General features: G+C 45.6%; 2 protein-coding genes across 2 annotated transcripts in view; one reads left to right on the forward strand and one right to left on the reverse strand.

The window, feature by feature from the left end:
- Positions 1 to 304: 304 nt before the first annotated feature.
- On the reverse strand, positions 305 to 1,813 carry cyb5d2 (cytochrome b5 domain containing 2). The gene is made up of 4 exons (XM_076020113.1): positions 1,526 to 1,813; positions 1,182 to 1,322; positions 756 to 942; positions 305 to 628 (listed from the first exon to the last, which is right to left on the reverse strand). Exons 1-4 carry the CDS (start codon positions 1,773 to 1,775, stop codon positions 442 to 444), a joined length of 765 nt encoding a protein of 254 aa, XP_075876228.1. The 5' UTR covers positions 1,776 to 1,813; the 3' UTR covers positions 305 to 441.
- Positions 1,814 to 1,894: 81 nt separating this feature from the next.
- The window catches only part of zzef1 (zinc finger, ZZ-type with EF hand domain 1), a 28,748-nt gene continuing 13,069 nt past the window's right edge, over positions 1,895 to 17,573 (forward strand). Inside the window, exons 1-40 of the mRNA XM_076020109.1 lie at positions 1,895 to 2,427; positions 3,168 to 3,312; positions 3,421 to 3,615; positions 3,733 to 3,913; positions 4,050 to 4,249; positions 4,992 to 5,202; positions 5,305 to 5,421; positions 6,260 to 6,438; positions 6,607 to 6,705; positions 6,823 to 6,914; positions 6,998 to 7,143; positions 7,404 to 7,509; positions 7,719 to 7,940; positions 8,131 to 8,222; positions 8,362 to 8,576; positions 8,664 to 8,797; positions 8,904 to 8,971; positions 9,065 to 9,179; positions 9,280 to 9,445; positions 9,572 to 9,693; positions 9,778 to 9,900; positions 10,490 to 10,659; positions 10,778 to 10,859; positions 10,965 to 11,166; positions 11,309 to 11,436; positions 11,543 to 11,783; positions 11,891 to 11,970; positions 12,573 to 12,666; positions 12,778 to 13,237; positions 13,327 to 13,491; positions 13,639 to 13,758; positions 13,890 to 14,051; positions 14,183 to 14,315; positions 14,838 to 14,976; positions 15,346 to 15,511; positions 15,630 to 15,892; positions 16,105 to 16,277; positions 16,502 to 16,673; positions 16,768 to 16,928; positions 17,116 to 17,396. Of these exons, the coding sequence (XP_075876224.1) occupies positions 2,026 to 2,427; positions 3,168 to 3,312; positions 3,421 to 3,615; positions 3,733 to 3,913; positions 4,050 to 4,249; positions 4,992 to 5,202; positions 5,305 to 5,421; positions 6,260 to 6,438; positions 6,607 to 6,705; positions 6,823 to 6,914; positions 6,998 to 7,143; positions 7,404 to 7,509; positions 7,719 to 7,940; positions 8,131 to 8,222; positions 8,362 to 8,576; positions 8,664 to 8,797; positions 8,904 to 8,971; positions 9,065 to 9,179; positions 9,280 to 9,445; positions 9,572 to 9,693; positions 9,778 to 9,900; positions 10,490 to 10,659; positions 10,778 to 10,859; positions 10,965 to 11,166; positions 11,309 to 11,436; positions 11,543 to 11,783; positions 11,891 to 11,970; positions 12,573 to 12,666; positions 12,778 to 13,237; positions 13,327 to 13,491; positions 13,639 to 13,758; positions 13,890 to 14,051; positions 14,183 to 14,315; positions 14,838 to 14,976; positions 15,346 to 15,511; positions 15,630 to 15,892; positions 16,105 to 16,277; positions 16,502 to 16,673; positions 16,768 to 16,928; positions 17,116 to 17,396 (6,722 nt within the window). The 5' untranslated portion in view covers positions 1,895 to 2,025. The remainder of the gene's footprint in view (positions 2,428 to 3,167; positions 3,313 to 3,420; positions 3,616 to 3,732; positions 3,914 to 4,049; positions 4,250 to 4,991; positions 5,203 to 5,304; positions 5,422 to 6,259; positions 6,439 to 6,606; positions 6,706 to 6,822; positions 6,915 to 6,997; positions 7,144 to 7,403; positions 7,510 to 7,718; positions 7,941 to 8,130; positions 8,223 to 8,361; positions 8,577 to 8,663; positions 8,798 to 8,903; positions 8,972 to 9,064; positions 9,180 to 9,279; positions 9,446 to 9,571; positions 9,694 to 9,777; positions 9,901 to 10,489; positions 10,660 to 10,777; positions 10,860 to 10,964; positions 11,167 to 11,308; positions 11,437 to 11,542; positions 11,784 to 11,890; positions 11,971 to 12,572; positions 12,667 to 12,777; positions 13,238 to 13,326; positions 13,492 to 13,638; positions 13,759 to 13,889; positions 14,052 to 14,182; positions 14,316 to 14,837; positions 14,977 to 15,345; positions 15,512 to 15,629; positions 15,893 to 16,104; positions 16,278 to 16,501; positions 16,674 to 16,767; positions 16,929 to 17,115; positions 17,397 to 17,573) is intronic.

Below are 17,573 nucleotides of genomic sequence, written 5' to 3' on the forward strand. Positions count from 1 at the left end.
ACTCCCTTGTATTGCTTTCTCGTCTATAATCTACACAGATTAAAATATGACAAGATTTTCTTTCTTTCTTTATTTTTAACTTTTATTATACAATTAGGACAAAAATAAATAACATCACAAAAATCAAAGATGTTTTTTTTCAGGCAAAGTGTGCAGTTAAAATTCTAGAGTTTTTTTTTTTTTCATTGCTTAAAACTAAGATTTCATTGAGCCTTATTCATTTGTTATTATGGCTCTTCCTGTACTGGCTGGTGTGATTTTCACAACATCTCTGAAAACTGCTATTCTGCTTGCAGCAGCAATCTCTGTCTTCAATCTCTGAAGACAGAAGAAACCCCTGTGTTTTGCCAGTGATTGTTGTCGGTGTACATCACAGGAGTTCAGGTGGTCTTTGAGCTTTTGCACCATGGAAAAAGGCTAAATTAGCAGATGCAATATCGATCAACTTTCTAATAATTCATCCTCAACAGGGCATGAGTTGGCATCTGGAGGGCAGTTGTCATAATTCTGAATGTTTGGGTCTTCATCTGCCGCAAATGGGTCTTCAACACAAACGCAACGAACAGCCGTAGAGCCTGGTGAGAAAATCTTCCGTGGCACTCCTGCCCAGGACCGTTCAACACCGCCACTGGGGAAATAGAAGCACATTGAATTATCAACAAATTGCTGCAGCTAATGCTGAACATGTTTCACAGGTTGGCTAGACATCAACCTCAGTTTGTTAATATTTGATCCACTCTAAACCATTTGGATACCTCTTGGTGGTGCACCACACCCTTCCGGCTCCTGCAGCACTCCACTGTGAATTGCAAGATGGAAATCGTAGTCGCCCAGCTTCGGACTGGGCCTTAATTTGCTGGCCATCTGCGAGTAGTGCTTGTGTCTGCAGTAAGGCTTCTGTTGGATGCCCATCCTCTTTATAAAACCGTCCAATTAGCAGACCTGAAATTCAACAGTTTTCCTTGAATTAGTTAACTAAGGTACTGTTAATAATGGGTGGAAAATATACAAACTTGCTCTTTTTCTGTGTATTATTAAGGAATAATGATCTGTGTTCACAAGTGTGGAACAAATTTAAGACACTGATCTCACCATGCAGACTTGCACATTTAATGTTACAATCGGAGTGGGGAAAAGGTATAAATACTTAGAAACATAAAAAGCGAGAACAAATACCCTACCCACAGCGTGGTACTCCCTCTGATAGAAGGCCAGCCAGTCATAAAGGGCCATCACCTGAGATGGGGACAGGCTGGACACATCATCTGTCTGTCCACTTTCTGTGAAGTCCCCGGTGACGAAAGCCAGCGAGGCATCTTTGCCTTAGAAATAAATCAGAGTCACAACAAACGCACCATGGCTCTTTATTTACCAAAACGGCACTGAAGCCTATACCCAAAATAGTATTTAAACCCATGAGACAATGATCGATGCCCATCATTTGTCTACAGAAATATGCCATGGGTCATTATTGGCAGTCAGGTATAACATTAACAGGATATGGGCACAGCATGACAGAAATTACCTGCCATAAAGTGATAAGCACCTCCCGGTCCATAGTGCTTGTGTCCCTTGATCACATCAAAAACCTGTCCTACTACAGCCAGGTAAAGGCCCTCACTGCCTTCACTCCCATCGTACTTTAATAATTCATTCCGAGTCAGGAGGCGAACAGAGGCTTCCGGGGTTAAAACACTCCCTAAATTCAAAAACCATTCGCGGGGCAGGAAGAGCACTGCCAACGACAGAAACGCAACACAAACATAACGAGGCATAGTTAACGATTCATGTCAACAGTCGAAGCACTTCCGCATTGGGGAACGCGACTGCGCATGCGCAAACTAAGAAACGCGGATGACGTTTCTAGCAAGTCAGTTGACGTATGGTACGTCAATGCGGTAGTAGTGAACAGCAGGTCTCCGTCTGTAGGTTAGAGGTCTGTGTTCAGACCGGTACAACTGATTCGAAACTGGTACCAAGTGGGCCACAGAGATTTTTGGGGAGTCATAGGACGTTCGGACGAACATGGGGAACGCCGAGAGTGGCTGCGGTGGAGCCAGCGGCGACGAGGAAGATGTAGAAATTGAGAGCCCGGGCTTCGCGGAAGACAGTCCGGCCTCTGCGGCCACGGGCGCTGGAGGCAGCGGAGGCTCCGGTTCTGGTAAAAGCGGAAGAGGATCGAATAACATGGCCCACGGTGGACCACCGTCGCCCGGGGTTCTCCTAGAACAAGTTAAACTCAGAGAAGCCGCGGCTCGCATTAGCGACTCGGGGGTCGCCATTCGGGAGTCTGTCCTAGCCGGGAATGAGGGTGTCCTGGTGCGGTGGCTGGAGGACCGGTTAAACCGAGGAGATGAGTCTGTCAACATGGAACAGTTCTGCGAGATGTTGGAGAGCAGAGATGCACCGAGAGACGAATGTGAAGAGGTATACCGAGAGAAACAAGCAAGCGCACCTCCCACTGGTCCTCATACGTTGTTATTATTTGTAATGTCACAGGAATGCAACAATTGACTGGTTTGCTGACGAGGCAACGTCAGTTGCTGAGTGCTCTATCCCTCTATCTACTCTATACTCTATGAATGGATTTAATATTTGGGTTGGTGTGGTTCTGATGTCGTGGCTCATTCCTGAAATTATTGTTAGTGCACAGATGATTGATAAATTACAGGTGTGTTAATACCACCTGTGTCTGTCTGCTTTACTGCCCCTGTGCTTTCAGATCTGGCCCCTTGTAGCAAAACACTGCTTTGTTGGCTGGCATGTGTTGTCACAAATGAATGGGTTAACTAATGAATGTGAGTCTCTGTCGGGCTTTGTGTGGGTACATTTGGAATGCCACTGTCACTGTTAAGCCCTTTGCTCCTCTAGGGAGCACAGACCATTTGATAAATGCCACTCGGTTGTTGGAATGCTGCTGATGATACTTCATGAACCACTCACCTCTTTGGGTCACCTGCCTGCATCTACCTGCCTTTATATGTAAACGGATGATAGATCAAATTATGAAAAAACAATTGAAATGTGATGAGGACATCAACATAGCGTAGATTCCTCTTAATTCAAACATGATCTGTATTTGTATTGTCTCAACAGACCATTATTGTGTAGAATAGGGGGTGACTGTGTCAGTATGTCACAATCTATACTACCTGTCTCCGTCTTAGGCCTTTGGACAGTTCGATGCAGAGGGGGATGGTGTGGTGGACGTGGAAACCATGCTGATAGCCCTGAAGAACTCTAATGGAGCTAATCTGAAGGGAGAGCTTAGTCATGTGATAAGACAGCTACAAGCATGCTCCCTGACTCCAGGTAAGGGCTGTGATTTGTATATCAGCCAGGTCCACCTCATTTGAATGTTTGTCATCAACAGGTAGTTCTGTCCGCTCAGTGTGGGTGTGTTTCTCTTTTCACCACTAGGTTTTGTTGACATATTCTCCAAAACTAAAGACCGACTCGGGGCACACGCCTCCAAGATTCTGAAATTCCTCCACAGGAATCGTATTCCCAGCAGTGCCCTACCTTTCCCTATTTTAGAGGGTTACAATAGTATCTGCACCATGCGATCCAGTGTTGTTCAGGACTACTTGCAGCTCATTTTACAGAAGGAAAAAGGTGAACCACTACAAATTCCTCAAATCCCTCCATGAGCATTCAAACAAAACAGTAATGCACAGGTTCTAATCATACACCTTCCAGACCGTCATTCGTCTTTCTATGTCTCACTTTCAGATTTAGATATCCAGTATGGAGAACTGGACCTGGATCCTGAGGTTGAAAAGGTCAAAGTGCTCACACAGTGCTACAGCTCCATTGAAGTTTCTTCCAACGTGGCTGACATTTTCAAGATGACAAATGGGGAAACTTCATCTTTCTGGCAGTCGGATGGCAGTGCACGCTCACACTGGGTCAGGTATGGCCACGCTGTTCTCAAACACAACTTTTGGCTTTGCAGCTGATTGTCACACATGCTGATTGTCACACATGTTTGAATATGCTCGTCAAAATTCAGAAGTAATGTTAAGACCTGCTCCTTCTGCTGCCCTCAGATTAAAAATGAAACCCGATGTGGTTCTGCGACGTCTTGCCATTGCCGTGGCCTCCAATGACCACAGCTACATGCCTCAGCTGGTGTCGGTGTCTGTGGGAAGAAATCGCCGTTCTTTGCAGGAGATCCGAGATATCCGCATCCCCAGCAATGTCACCGGCTTTGTAGCTCTATTAGACAATGCCAACATCACACACCCATGTGAGTCACCAGCTGTCAGCCTGTCTACCAGGTTGAATGTGTCTTTGTTTAGGGCTTCCATTTTTCATTAGTGGCACAGTCATTGATAGGTTGTGAAGATTACAGCTCGCGGTGAGCAAATTCCACACACAGCCAGTTGCAAGTCAACTGTCTTGCTGCCAGTGCCTAAAACATTTCCAAACCTTCATATGGGTTGAACACTGGCACAATAATCAACATTCACCGTTCAGAAGACCCAGAACTAGTGGTAAACAACACATCTATTACATGTCAACATCTCTACCTATTTACTGGGATGTGTCTTACCTCCACTGCTAAAACTGAGCTTTACATCCACACAGACTTATTTAGGCTTAGAAACTCCTGAGTCCTGAGTTTGTATTGTCTGGTGAGGTCGGTCTGCGTAGCAACGGTGAGACTCTCAGGTGAATTAGCAGCTGGAAAAAATATTTGGACAAAAATTGCACTGAGCATGACACAACATATGGTGATGATTGAAATGCTGCGATTGTATTGTACTGTGCGGCTTTTTGGAGGTTTCTGACACACTGGGGGTTATTCTTAGTGTAGATTCTAATTTCCAACAGATTGTTCATGTTATGAAGCACATTGAGGACCCATACTCACCTTAGCTAATGTCAAACCAAATAATGCTGTAGTTTTTAATGATACTCTCAGAGATAAAGCAAGGAAATCTCAACGTTGTTTTTTCCATCTTTGTCATAACTGTATTATGCCCCAGTCATCCAAATCAACATTAAGCGCTGCGTGAGCGACGGATGTGACACTCGAATTCACGGCATCAAGACGCTGGGCTGTCATCTCGGCCGCACCAAGGAGGTGACTGTTACGGATGCTTCCGCCATCTGGTACTTGTCTCTCCTCACCTCCTTAATCACTGCATCAATGGAGACCAACCCTGCACTGGCTCAGACTGTCCTTCTCACTACACAGTAAGATACACTCACAAGCAGCTTCCTTTGTTGGGATATATATATATATTTTTTCTTTACTGGCCCTTCTGAGCGATTGTTTGTGTGCTGTCTGTCTTGCAGAAAAGCCTTACAGCACATACCGCCGCTGTCCCTCTCACCGTCGTCCACGGACTTCCCAAAGTTTTTTTCCCCAAACATCCTGGAAGAGGTGGATGGATTTCTACTCAGGATAGCAGAGTAAGGGCCTGCCTCAGCACATGCACTCACTGCTCACTCACTGAGCTCAGCTCACACTGCTGACATCATCGCAGCGAGAACAGACTAAGAATATTGATTTGGTTTGAGAGATGACATACTGTTTTGATCAATGCGATGGACTGTGCACCTTAAGCCACAGCAGAAGCAGCAACATTAACGCAGAAGTTAGCTTCGGTAAATTAGCAACAACAAAAAAAAGATAAAATGCTAAGTACATGGCAGCGTTCATGCCATCTAGGTTGTCTAAAAAAATGCTCTTTACATTTAGCAGCACAGTAGTTTGGGTTTTGGACGTTTACTTTTTTTTAATTTCAGTGAAGTGGTGAGGCTTCTGAAACCATTACTTCTTTTTCCAATAATATCCACACTGCAAACTTCACGACTTCACGTATTGTTGATAAGTTTGCGTCTTACCCGAGATAGAACAGTGTTTATTTTTTCATCTTTCAGTGAAAAACAGGTTCATCAACAGATTTGTCATTTCCACTTTGCTACAGAGACAAGGCATATTAAAAATTGTGCCTGTATTCTTTTTTTAAGTTTTGGTGAGTGCAGCGCCGCTTAGTGCTGTAGGGGAAATTAACTTTCTTGTCTTCTGCTCTTAGACAGACTGATACAACTGACTGAATTATGAACAACTTCGTTCAAACATGATGAATTGTCCTTCTCACCACACAGTAAGAGTGTGGTTATGTGATGAACTGATGAACTCCCTCAAATTTTTTTTTATCTGTAACAGAGACTGCTGATGATGTCATTTTGTTTTTCGGGAGAAAACCAAACAAAGTTGTTTTTCTTCTTTCCTGCTCCCATGTAGCTGCTGCGTAAGTCCGGATGCAGAAATGACTCTGCTGGCCTTCGCCTTGGCCAGAGGCAGCGTTGCAAAGGTGCTCCAAGCCGTGTCCTGCATCAGCAATCATTTAGAAACGCTATACAAGGCTGCCTCTCTCATTGTGTCCATGGCCAACGTAAGGCTTCGACTGCTCAATCGCAACGGTAATCTTCACCCACAATCCTTCACTGTCAGATCTCAGAGAGTGTGCTGGCGCGAATGAAAAAAGTGGACTATGCAGTAGAAATTTACGTGTTCCATTACTAAGCAGCGGCTTCCGTCTTGAGGCTTTAGAACACATCTGTAATGTGTGATTATTGTGTCATTTCTAGGCAAGGCTCTCCAGCTGCACCTACAGGCTTGTAACGTGAAAAGTAAAGATGAGAAGTCCGGACCAGAGAACATGCTCACCGATTCCCTCACTGGAGATGGTACAGCCAAGAACACCCCCGTTCAATGAGAAAATTATGCTAACCTGTATTTCATGCGTGTAGTCGTATCTACCTTCAGCCAACATTCAAATGATCTAACTCGATGTTGCCCTCTAGGTTTTCTCACAGAGAGTGGCAAGAAAAAAGCCAGTGTGATCCTGTCGACGCAGGACCAGAGCACTTTCCTTGTCACTCAGATGAGGATCAAAGTAAGGCCGCGTCTGATTGCTCCTCGGCGCTAGGAAGTGTGACAACACAAACAGAAGCTTAATCTCTGGTTTATGTAATTAAGGTGCGGAAAGGAGCCATTGGAGCAAAATGTGGCTTAGTCTTTGCGTACAAAGAGGACGACCCTTTTAATGCAGAGAGGCATTACAAGAGGTTCCACAAGTATGACACGTGGGACTACAAGGACTACAAAAAGTTTGTGCAAGACAAGTAAGAACTCTTACACAAGCTGTTTGAAAAGGATTTATATCATTGATGTTTTCAATGCACAACTGAAGATTCAACAGGAAAAAGGGCGATAATCATTCAAGTATTGGCTTTTAAAAACATAGTTAACACTTAACCAAGGCAAAGTTGATTACAATATAGTCACGGTAACCCTATCTGAGTTATGGAACCCCCTCAGCAATGCTGGAGTCTGCCCTGGTGGTGTCGGTACTCTGACCCTACTGCTGTCTCCTGAAATGCAGTGCTAAGATTCCAGCCCAGTCAGAGGACGAGCCCATTGGCTGGTTTGAGCTTGAGAGCGAATGGAACGACACAGAGATCCAACTGCAACAGTGTCGTGTTGCGAAGGTACGTCCCGCTTTGAATGATGTGACCTCAAACAGAGGTTATCTTTTTCTTCTAACTACCTGCTTGCACTGGGGAAAGGAGAAGCTCTGTTCATTGAATAATGAAAATAAAGGCTGTTCTACTCACCAATGCTGTTTTGTAAGGTTTATTGATATTTTTATATAATATCTACTTACCCACTATTTTTCCTTTCTCCCCCCTCCTTTAAGTTTGTGATGGTGAAATTCCTCTGCACAAGGCAAGACTGGATAGCTGAGCGTCTCGGGGTGCAGTCCCTCAGTTTCAGTGGCTATCTGTGCCCGGGGACGGAGAGGGTGGAAGACATGGACAACCTCAGTCCAGAGAAAGAGAGCATCAACCATGAAGCCGTCTCTGGCCTTTTTCTGCTCAACAAAAGTCTCCTGTTTATAAAACAGCTGACACAAGACATGGTAACTCTGTCAAAATTCACGCTTAATTTTATTTGCTGCGATATTTTGACTTAAATGAACAGTGTTTCCACACACTTGATCAAATTATATAAATTGGTTGGTTTATTATTATTATTATTTATCTATTTTTTCACAATCCTGTATGTTTGTAACTGTTCACATAATGAAGATTTCGGCTTTGTGTTGACAGGATGTCTCGCACGTGAAGCAGAAGTCACTTTTCGACTTTACTGGTCTCAACCTGAACCTCTTCTGGACCTTTTACAGTAAACTCAGGAAGTTGTGAGTAACTCCGTAACTGCTCTCTTTGTTTAATTGATTGGCTGCTAAACTTGTCAGTATGTAAGTGATTTTATTTTTCATAACTTGACCCTCCTCAGTTCTAGTTGCCATGTGTAATGGAGTTGTGTCTTTGTTTCAGTGAGGGGGAGGAGATTTTAAAGAGCAGAGTGCTGCTGCTCCAGCTGATGCAGAACTGTTTCCCCATGCTGCCCAACCCACTTGAAGTCCGAGGCCAAGGCGGGAGCACAAAGCCAAACGAGGGCGCCGCAGCTTGCGCATCAGGTTCCAGCTGTGCGGAGCCTGTGTCCGACTCCCTGCATGCCGTTTCGGAACTCTACAGTCATTTGTGCCACAGTAAGAGCTTGCCGGGCTTCATGCACTTTGGCATGAAGATGGTTTAGGTGCGCGGGCTAACTTGTCTTTGGCATGTGTCTGTTTCAGTTGTGGATGGTCCAGTAGGAGAGTCGACAGTGGAGAAGGCTTTGCACATGGAGGCAAAAAAGTCCATTCTTAGCGGGGCAGCAGTTTTCTTCCCTGACAAAAATGTCAGGCGGGAAAAACTCTTCCACATGATGGTGAGTATTGAGTCATTTTGCCTCACATCACTTCCTGGCGCATATCAACGAGAATTCCTGCGCTGAACAGAATGATACGATGCAGTGATATGACGTCTCTCTACAGAAAAATATCACTCCGGATCAGCTTGAGTCAGCCAAAGTGACATTTGAATCACTATGCAATTACTTCAGGTGAGAAAACTTGTAGATATGTGGACAAAAACTTCCACACATCCAGATAGGAATGAATCAGCAACCGCTGTTATTTTTTTTGTGTGTGTGCAGTGACAAGGATCCAAGTGGCCTTCTGCTGCTCCCGCCTAAAAGAGCTCCCGCAGACTTTGAGGTCACCCCCATACTGTCAGTCATGGAGACGTTGCTGCTGGTGGCAACAAGAGAGGTAAGAAATCTTCAGATTTCCACGCCCTATGAAGAATAAAATGGCTCTGTTCACTTTCCTTACGCTCCTCCTCCTTGCCGAAACATCTCTGTCCCCTCAGTGCGAGGCCATGATGGTGGATGGGAGCGATCGAGCGAGCAGGACGGTGTTGCTGTCCTTGTTCTGGGCGCTGCAGGGCAGCCTCCTCTCTTGGTGCTACCTGCAGCTCAAAGTCGGATCCCCCTCTGCCGTCAACATGGACCTGGCAAGAGACGTTTTGGCAAAATGTGAGATATTGCAACATTTTGCTTGACGCAAATAATCTTATTCCAGTTCTGTACTAGTGTACACTGCTGCTTATAAGACCAATCTGCCCTATTTATATAGAACTGTTAATTTGTTTATTTTAACAGATGTGGATCAGTTTCTGGGACGTGCCAAAGCCACCCTCGGCTCTCTGCTGGAGAGATTCACTGCTGCTGAAATCATTGAGAAACTTGGCAGCTCCATCCTCACCACAGTGTTTAGACAACTGGTAAAAGAATTTTCTTCCAAATGTCAAATCATCCCGTTTGAAAGTCCCATGAAGTTGACTTTTATTATTTTGTGTTTCTGGAAGATTATTTTACTCCTGGAGCTGTGCTCCCTGGACATTCCTCACAGCTCGCTGCTGAGGAGCTTCTCCTCTGTGGTGGAGCTGCTGAAGAGCCTCGCCGTTGATACCGGGGACATCTTTTCCAAGGTCTGTCCATTCAAACAGTAGGACTTAGCCCAATGAATATATTTTCTTATCCCTTCGTGTAAATGAACAGAAAGCTTAAAACATGGAACCTTGTGCACGACTTAATTGTTCTAGTTAGAAGCCTTTCATTTTGCCAAGCTGGAGTGCCGAATTATTTATTTTCATGTATCCAGGTTAATTAGCCCTTGAGATCTAAGATCTCTCTCACAAGGGTAACCTGACCAAAATGTTGGCAACACACATCAAATCAAAAATCAAGATTGAGAACAATTTACATGCGATGATGACTATTGACAGTGCAGGCCTTTTTTTCTACTTCCACTATGCAATCAGTCATTTTTAAGAAATAAAGGTAAACTTGCAAAACTGCTTATTGGCATTTGTTTTGAACGTATTTTAAAAAAAGACTTGCCTCGTTGCCTCAAATATCACATCATGAAAATGTTTTTTTTCATGTGCATTTTGTTTCATTTTTTTGTTTTCTACAATATTAAGAAACAGAGAAAGTCTTCAAATTTGAAAATATGCATATAAACTAAGCAAACATGTTTGTTAAAGAGCATATGTTTCTCTAACGTGTGGCTGTCAGATGGAGCAGGAAAGCTGGAGTCAACCCCAGCAGCCAGTGGTGCTGAGAACCTGGAACATGGAGTCCCCTCACAACTATGAGAACAGCCGCCATGACACCACCATGTTTGCCTGTCCCGGTGCCACCACCTTTGAGGTGGAGTTTGACCAACGCTGCGAGACAGAAGAGAGGTAAGCGCTCTGGTGGGAGGGGATCGGAGGGGGTCGGAGGGGGGGTCCTGACCTTTTTATCGCCCTCCGTTACAGATGCGTTTTCACAGACAATCCTCTGTGCTCATTATCCTCCCAGGTGCGACTACCTGGAGTTCACAGACTCTCGGGGTGGAAAGGTCCGCTACGACATGAAAGTTGGAACGGACAAGTGGCCCAAGGTGAGGCGCGAGGAACTTTATATACTCTCCTTTTTCGAACAAACAATGTTTTCTGGTCCCGCGAGGCCTGAGCCTTAACCGTCTTCATTTCCTTCGCTTCCGCAGAAGGTGACATTTGATGCTGGCCCTCAGTTGCAGTTCCTCTTCCACTCTGATAGCAGTAATAATGAGTGGGGATATAAGTTCACAGTGACAGCCTTGGGCCTCCCAGATATCACTATTTCTTGGATGTCAGACCTGCAGCTGCTGGTAGCTCGCCTCATGGGTCGGCTGGCCTCCAGGACCCTTGCCCTGAAATCCCCTCATGGTGAGACTTTTGCATTATCCCTATTTGTAAATGATATGAGTTCTAGACTGTAAGTTATGAGTTGGGGTCGGCCTTAGAAACTTTTTCCACCTGAGAGAAGGATTCACATTACTGATCTTTGTTTTGTTGCTGTCTGTTCTAGAAATGCGGAGTGTCAAAGAGCTTCCTCCTGGGAAAATGTCACATGTTCAGTCTTCTCCTTTATGGAAACCCATTCTGAGGCACGGCTTGAGTGAAGCAAGGGAGTCAACTTTGACTAAAACGGACCAGGTGTGGTTAGACTTGCTCAATCCAGCTGTTCCATGGACATCCCCACGTGATCCCACATGAGCATCATTATGTTCACACACTTTGTCGCTCGTCTCTCTCTCTCCAGACAAACAACTGGAGCCTTGATGAGTTAACGCGCTTCCTGGAGGATTACGCCCGCTGGAACCCTTCGCAGGAGCCGGCGGACAGTAGAACGGAGCTGATGAGAACCATTATGCACTCCTGCAGGAAACACATAGTGAGGCACGAGATCACAGCCGGACCAAAGACGGACCAGGCTGTGAATGCCATATGGGCAGCCATGGTTTATCACACCCCGGCTCTCACCCATGCCCTCATGACCTATGGTTAGGAGCAATCAGTGGACAAGCAGCCAAGTCTATTTCTCCTGTGATTCTAACAGATTGACTGACTTAGCTGTTCCTGTCTCTCTTGGTCTTTTTTGTCTCAATAGTCAATCAGGATGGCAAATCGTGTCTCGGCGAAGAATTCACGCAGGTTTATTCTTTGGCAGACAGCATCAGGACGTGGATGGTGAGTGGTTCTCTTCAGCATCTTGTTGTTGTGACGATGTGTGGGTGGGACTGCTGAGGCCAGAGGCCAAACTAGGCAGGCGGAGCCTCAAACGTGCGGCCCCTTTAAATTGTTTTATGCTTATCGTCCCACCTATGAAAAGCATAACATCCCTCTCCATCCCAGTTGTGTCCCTGGGCAAGACACTGAACCCTAAATGGCTCCCAATGGGGCTGGCAACGCCTTGCATGGCAGCAGCCACCCACTGGTGTATGAGTGTCTGAGCGAATGGGTGAATGAGAGGCTGTTGTAAAGCACTTTGGGTTACCGTGAAGGTGTTGGAAAGCGCTGTATAAGTGCAGTCCATTCACCATTTACCTATGAGATGTGCTCATATAAAACCCTCCCATGGGGTCCCATGAAACCTCTGGTAAAAAAACAACAACAAAAACAACTTCATCCTTTATCCACTCACCAATGTGAATTGATTAATTACCAATATTATCTAAGTGTGTCTATGTGGATGTTGGAGAGGGGTGGGGCCAAAGTCCCCACAAACGCACCTCAATAAACAAGTTTATTACATAACGGTAAAAAAAATAGATATTTTTTTTCTCTTTTAGTTGGAGATGAAGCAGAGATACCTGGTTGGCAAAATGAACACTCAGGATGAAAGAGGAGAAGGTGAACATGAAGAAGTTAACATGGAGACTCTCGGTGAGGCCACTGTTTAAACTAATGGAAAAATCAAGACAAAAAAAAACAACCAAATACTAAAAACATAAGTTATCTTGTCTTTCTCTCTTACCTTCTTGTGTTTTTCTGCAGCTGACACGTGCATTGAGAAGAGCCTCTTGCTGTTCAGATTCAGCCCTTGCAGAGTGCCGTGTCAGAACAGTGATTCTTCCAAAAAGACAGGGGGCACTAGTGTTCCACTTCTCCGCTCGAGCTCCATCTCTGAAGGGGACTTTCAGGCCAGCCCGTCTCTGGCGTCTCTGACCGTTAGCGCCGCCGAAGGGACCCAGCCCGCGGCAGCACAAGACCAAAACCTCTGCGTGCACAGCAAGTCGGGCCACAAGAGCTCCTCGGAGAGCTTGTCCAGCCAGACAGCCGAACCGGCCTCGCCCTCCACCTTCCCCCGCAAAGCCCCATTCAGCCGGTCTCGCTTGCGCCTTCTGTCGTGTCGATCCATTGAAGAGCCCCTCATGACCTCATCCATCAAGGATCGCCACCCAATGATCAAACACGTCCTCAACTTTATAAGGGACCAGGCTCTGACAACAGCAAGGTGTGTGGACCTTTCAGCATTTACAATGAGATTTACACCAGCTTTCAGAAAGAGCCAGTGAGTTCAATATTCTGCTCCCTCTGCTGTAGCATCCTGCAGACCCTGTCCCTCAGCAGAGCCCAGGCCCTGAGCGTGTGCAAGGCCCTGGAGATAGTTCAGCAGTGTTTGCACTCTCTTGGAAAGCCACACCTCTTCCAAGCTCCCTGCATCCTGTTTCTACAGGAGCTGCTCACATGCCAGAAAGACTTTACCAAGTAAAATTCCAGTTATTACAGTTTGTTTGTTTTTTTTACATGCTTTTTAGCTCTTCAAACATATTTTTTGAGAGCACCGAACAGAGATTATTTCCCGTTGCATCATAAGTCGATACATCTGACATTATTTCCCTGCTTGTTTTTCAGTTATTTCTCTCAGTTGTCAGACTGCGGGCAGAAGCTTGGCATGGAGGTGCGACGGTCTTACCATGAGTTGGTGCTCATGCTGGTGGAAGCAGTGCAAGGCTTCAGTAGCCTCAACGAAAAGTATGTTCCTCATCACGCACAGTGATAGCACACATTACAATACACCTAAAGACTAAACAGACAACGCTGTGTGCTAGCTCTGTGTCATTTTTACTTTCAAGTGATGTAATTTGTCCTGTTTTGTTCTGCAGAGCCCTACTTCCTGCCCTGTCATGTGTGCAGACCTACCTGTTGCACCTTTTAGATATGAACTGGGAGGTACATGATCTTCCACTTTTCCTCAATATCAAGCTGCCTGACCTCCTACTCTCCATGGCCAAGGAGAACATCAGTGTTCATGATATTGCAGTCAGGTAACATGAGGCCCTTCCCAGACAATAATGCTCCATGCAATCAAAACTTTCATCAATGACATTAAAACCTTTTAACCCAACAGTGAAATTGCAAAGTGAATACTATGTCTATGTTTCATATCCACCTCCAGCCAGTGGACGGAGGAGGATGAAATCGCAGACTACAAGAGGAACCAGGACTGGATGGATGAGTGTGTGGACGGCATGTTTGAGAAGTGGTACGACAAAATTGATGAAGAGGAGTGCTTGGATGACAGGAGAAAGGTACATCCCACTCTATGACTGGTTTTCAAATGGCCGCCATTGGCATACATGGAAATTTTGCTGAGTTGTCAAGGAAGACAGAAAGGCACTGAGTTCTTATTAGGCCTTCCCTTTAAAAAGTTCTAGTGTCATATTATTATATATACATATATGAGGACATGTTTGTCAAAAGGTTAGCATTAAAACAAAGTGCTTACAGTTCAGTCCAGTGACCACTGATGGTGTTACAGTATAATGTTTTCCCAAGCCCAACTATGACATCAGGCACTGGCCAGTTTATCCGCCTCCTTGTTTTTTTTTGCCAACCCCTTGTTCTTCTCCGAATTCAATGAACAGGGATTCATAATGTTGGATTGGCTTCATAGACATGGTATTTAGGTAATTTGGTCATAAATAAAACTGTTTGATAAAATGGTAATGGTTCCTCTCTATAAAATATATTTAAATGGATGATGGTGTGAGGATGCAGGTTTGCCACTGAAGCTGTAATAATGTGTTTCATTTGCCTTGTTCTGCACACAGATGCACATGTTTATTGCACGGTACTGTGACCTGCTCAATGTTGTGATCTCCTGTGATGGCTGCGAGAGGATGGCACCCTGGCACCGCTACCGATGCCTGCAGTGTATGGACATGGACCTCTGCAAGACTTGCTTCCTCAGTAAGCCCTCACCCTCAGCTGTTTGAACTGTAGCAAGAACACTGGAATAACTGCTTGTATAGAGCTGTTGAGGCTGTAGGTAGTCCTGTTAATCAGTTAATCAATCTTTATTTGCATAGCCTGGGGTGACAGAGACAATTTGCCTCAACAGGCTTTACATTCTGTACAGTTGCAACACTATGGAGATGCTTAAACAGGGGAGGAAAAACTAAAAAAAACTTGAAGCAAGGGGAGGAAAAAAACAACCTCAATGAGAACCCAAACTGCATGTCCAAAAACACAGTAGTCGCCAGACAGGGACATCTGTTGTCTGCGTCGACCGACACCTCCACAGCAAAATTCAATCTGACTGTTTATTTCCTGTACCAGGTGGTGCCAAGCCTGAGGGTCATGAAGATGATCATGAAATGGTCAACATGGAATACGCCTGCGACCACTGCCGGGGCCTCATTGTGGGCAGCAGAATCAACTGCAACGTCTGCGAGGACTTTGACCTGTGCTTTGGCTGTTACAATGCAAAGAAGTATCCCGACAGGTAGCACTTTGAGAGTTTTACTTGTACTTTGTGTGCTTTCATATTATTAAACTCAATCCATTTCAATGTCTACCCATATACCTCTTTTTTTTTTTTTTTTTTTCATTTCCCTATCTAGCCACCTGCCCACTCATCGGATCACAGTGTACCCCATGGTGACCATACGGATCAGCGACCGTCACCGTTTGATCCAGCCCTACATCCACAACTACTCCTGGCTGCTGTTTGCCGCTCTCACCCTCTACACCTCGGAGCTGAGCAGCGAGAAGACGATGGACGGGGTGGCGTTGGACAGCAGCACCTTGAGGCAGGCCTCAGCCCTGCAGACATGTTGCTCACAGCTCATCACCGACTGCTTGCTCAAGGGGCAGACTGGCAAAGGTAATCCCTTTGACGGACCTCTCGTGTTGATACGGGTAAAGGGATGACAGAAAAAATCTTTAGTGTCAAGTGTTTTTAAGAGCTTTAGTTTGACCTTGCATGTTGATTAACACATATATTGATTTCAGTTGTTAAATGAAAAAAAATATTGGCCTCAATAAAGGTTTTTTGAGTCTCATTTTCTTGATTGTTAACTTTTTTTTATCTGTTAGGTCTGCGTTCCTCAGCTTTGCTCGCTTTGCTGTCGTCCAATGAACTGTCCTCGGACAGTGAGCTGTGTCCAGTCTCTCCGGAGTCCTCACAGGAGCTGAGCACCGCCACCGACACCTCGTCTCTTCCCGGCAGCACTGCGGCAATCTGCTCCCCCACTTCGCCCAAGCAGAAGGTAAAGGTCTGCAGTCACTTATGTAAATGAATGATGGGAGATAGAGGCATATAAACCACCCAGCAGAGTTTAGCCGTCTGTTAGAATGAATTTTGAACAAATTTAAAGGTGTGTTTTTGGAAAGTGTCTTGCTGGTGTAGAAAAAAAGAAAGTCACACAAATGTTCAGCCAAACTAGATTGTATTTTTCACCTGCAAACCTCGGTCTTATGCATTTCTAAATAGAATAAGCCCTCAAGTGAGGAGAAAAGGCCACCACTAGAGGTGTCATCCCTGCCAAGCTCTGGCGATGGAGAGAAGAAGAAGCTGGTGGCCCAGGATACACTGGACTCCCCCAGCCCCAGCCAGACACCCTCTGTGTCCAGCGAGGACCCCCTCTCTCCTGTCGTGGTCCGAAGTAAGCGGCTTCTTTGGAACCACTGCGGCACTCACTTTCGCGACGCATGTTTTGTGACTGTGGTCATGATTTTGTGCATCTGTTCCTCCGCCAGCTTCAGAAAGTGCACCGGGAACATTCAGCTCAGCGTTGTCTGACGTTAAGGAGGTGGAGGGGAGGCTTCCCCAGGCTTCCCTCCAGGAGCACGTCTTCTCGGAGTGCTCCAGGGAGAGAATACTGGGACTCCTGGCTGCCATGCTGCCACCAGCCAAACCGGTACGCCAAAGCATACATCACATCAGTGTTTTTCAAATGCAGCGCAGTCTTTCTGTTTATCACCAGAAAGCTAACAGTGTCTTCATAGAGATTAGAGAGAGGGAAATTAAAACACAGCTATCTTGTAAATAGCATATATATACTTTGTCCTTGACTTGCTCTTTATTCATACCTCGTTGCTCCTCAGGGCACCACGCTGTCTCTGCCCAGCGTGAACTCCATCCTGCCTCAGCTCTTCAGGGCAGTCGTCTCCAACGCCGGCTCCCTCAACGAAACCTTTCACCTCACCCTGGGGCTGCTGGGTCAGCTGCTGCTCTGTATCTCGCCAGCGGACGCCGACGCTGCCATCACCGAGGCCCTGGCTGACAAATACGAGTTGCTGTCGCAAGGAGACGGTCCTGGGTCAGACAGCGTGGGCTGGAAAACCACCCAGCTGCTTTTCAGCCTCGGCGCTGTCTGCTTAGACAGGTGAAGAAAGCGGGGGAAATAAGAGAAGTCATTGTAATGGCGTCAAAAGGGGTTGTTGTTTGAGTCGTGACACAGCTGCGGGCGTTTATCTGCCCCAGGTCTGTCAACTTAGATGCTAGACTCTTGTGTATTTAGCATTTTCTTCTCTCTCTTTTTTTTTTTTTTTTTACTTGATTA

Source organism: Nelusetta ayraudi, unplaced genomic scaffold (genome assembly GCF_046127955.1).
Source record: "Nelusetta ayraudi isolate G7.1 ecotype Tasmania unplaced genomic scaffold, CSIRO-AGI_Nayr_v1 ptg000011l, whole genome shotgun sequence".
In the NCBI taxonomy this organism is placed as follows: domain Eukaryota; kingdom Metazoa; phylum Chordata; class Actinopteri; order Tetraodontiformes; family Monacanthidae; genus Nelusetta; species Nelusetta ayraudi.

What these genes read in the sequence shown, in the direction of transcription:
- cyb5d2 (XM_076020113.1), bottom strand. Translation starts at nt 1,775, where the DNA reads ATGCCTCGTTATGTTTGTGTTGCGTTTCTGTCGTTGGCAGTGCTCTTC. An exon ending in GAGGGAGTACCACGCTGTGG is followed by an intron (nt 943 to 1,181) that starts GTAGGGTATTTG and finishes GTTGAATTTCAG; the next exon opens with GTCTGCTAATTGGACGGTTT. An exon ending in GTGTGGTGCACCACCAAGAG is followed by an intron (nt 629 to 755) that starts GTATCCAAATGG and finishes CTATTTCCCCAG; the next exon opens with TGGCGGTGTTGAACGGTCCT.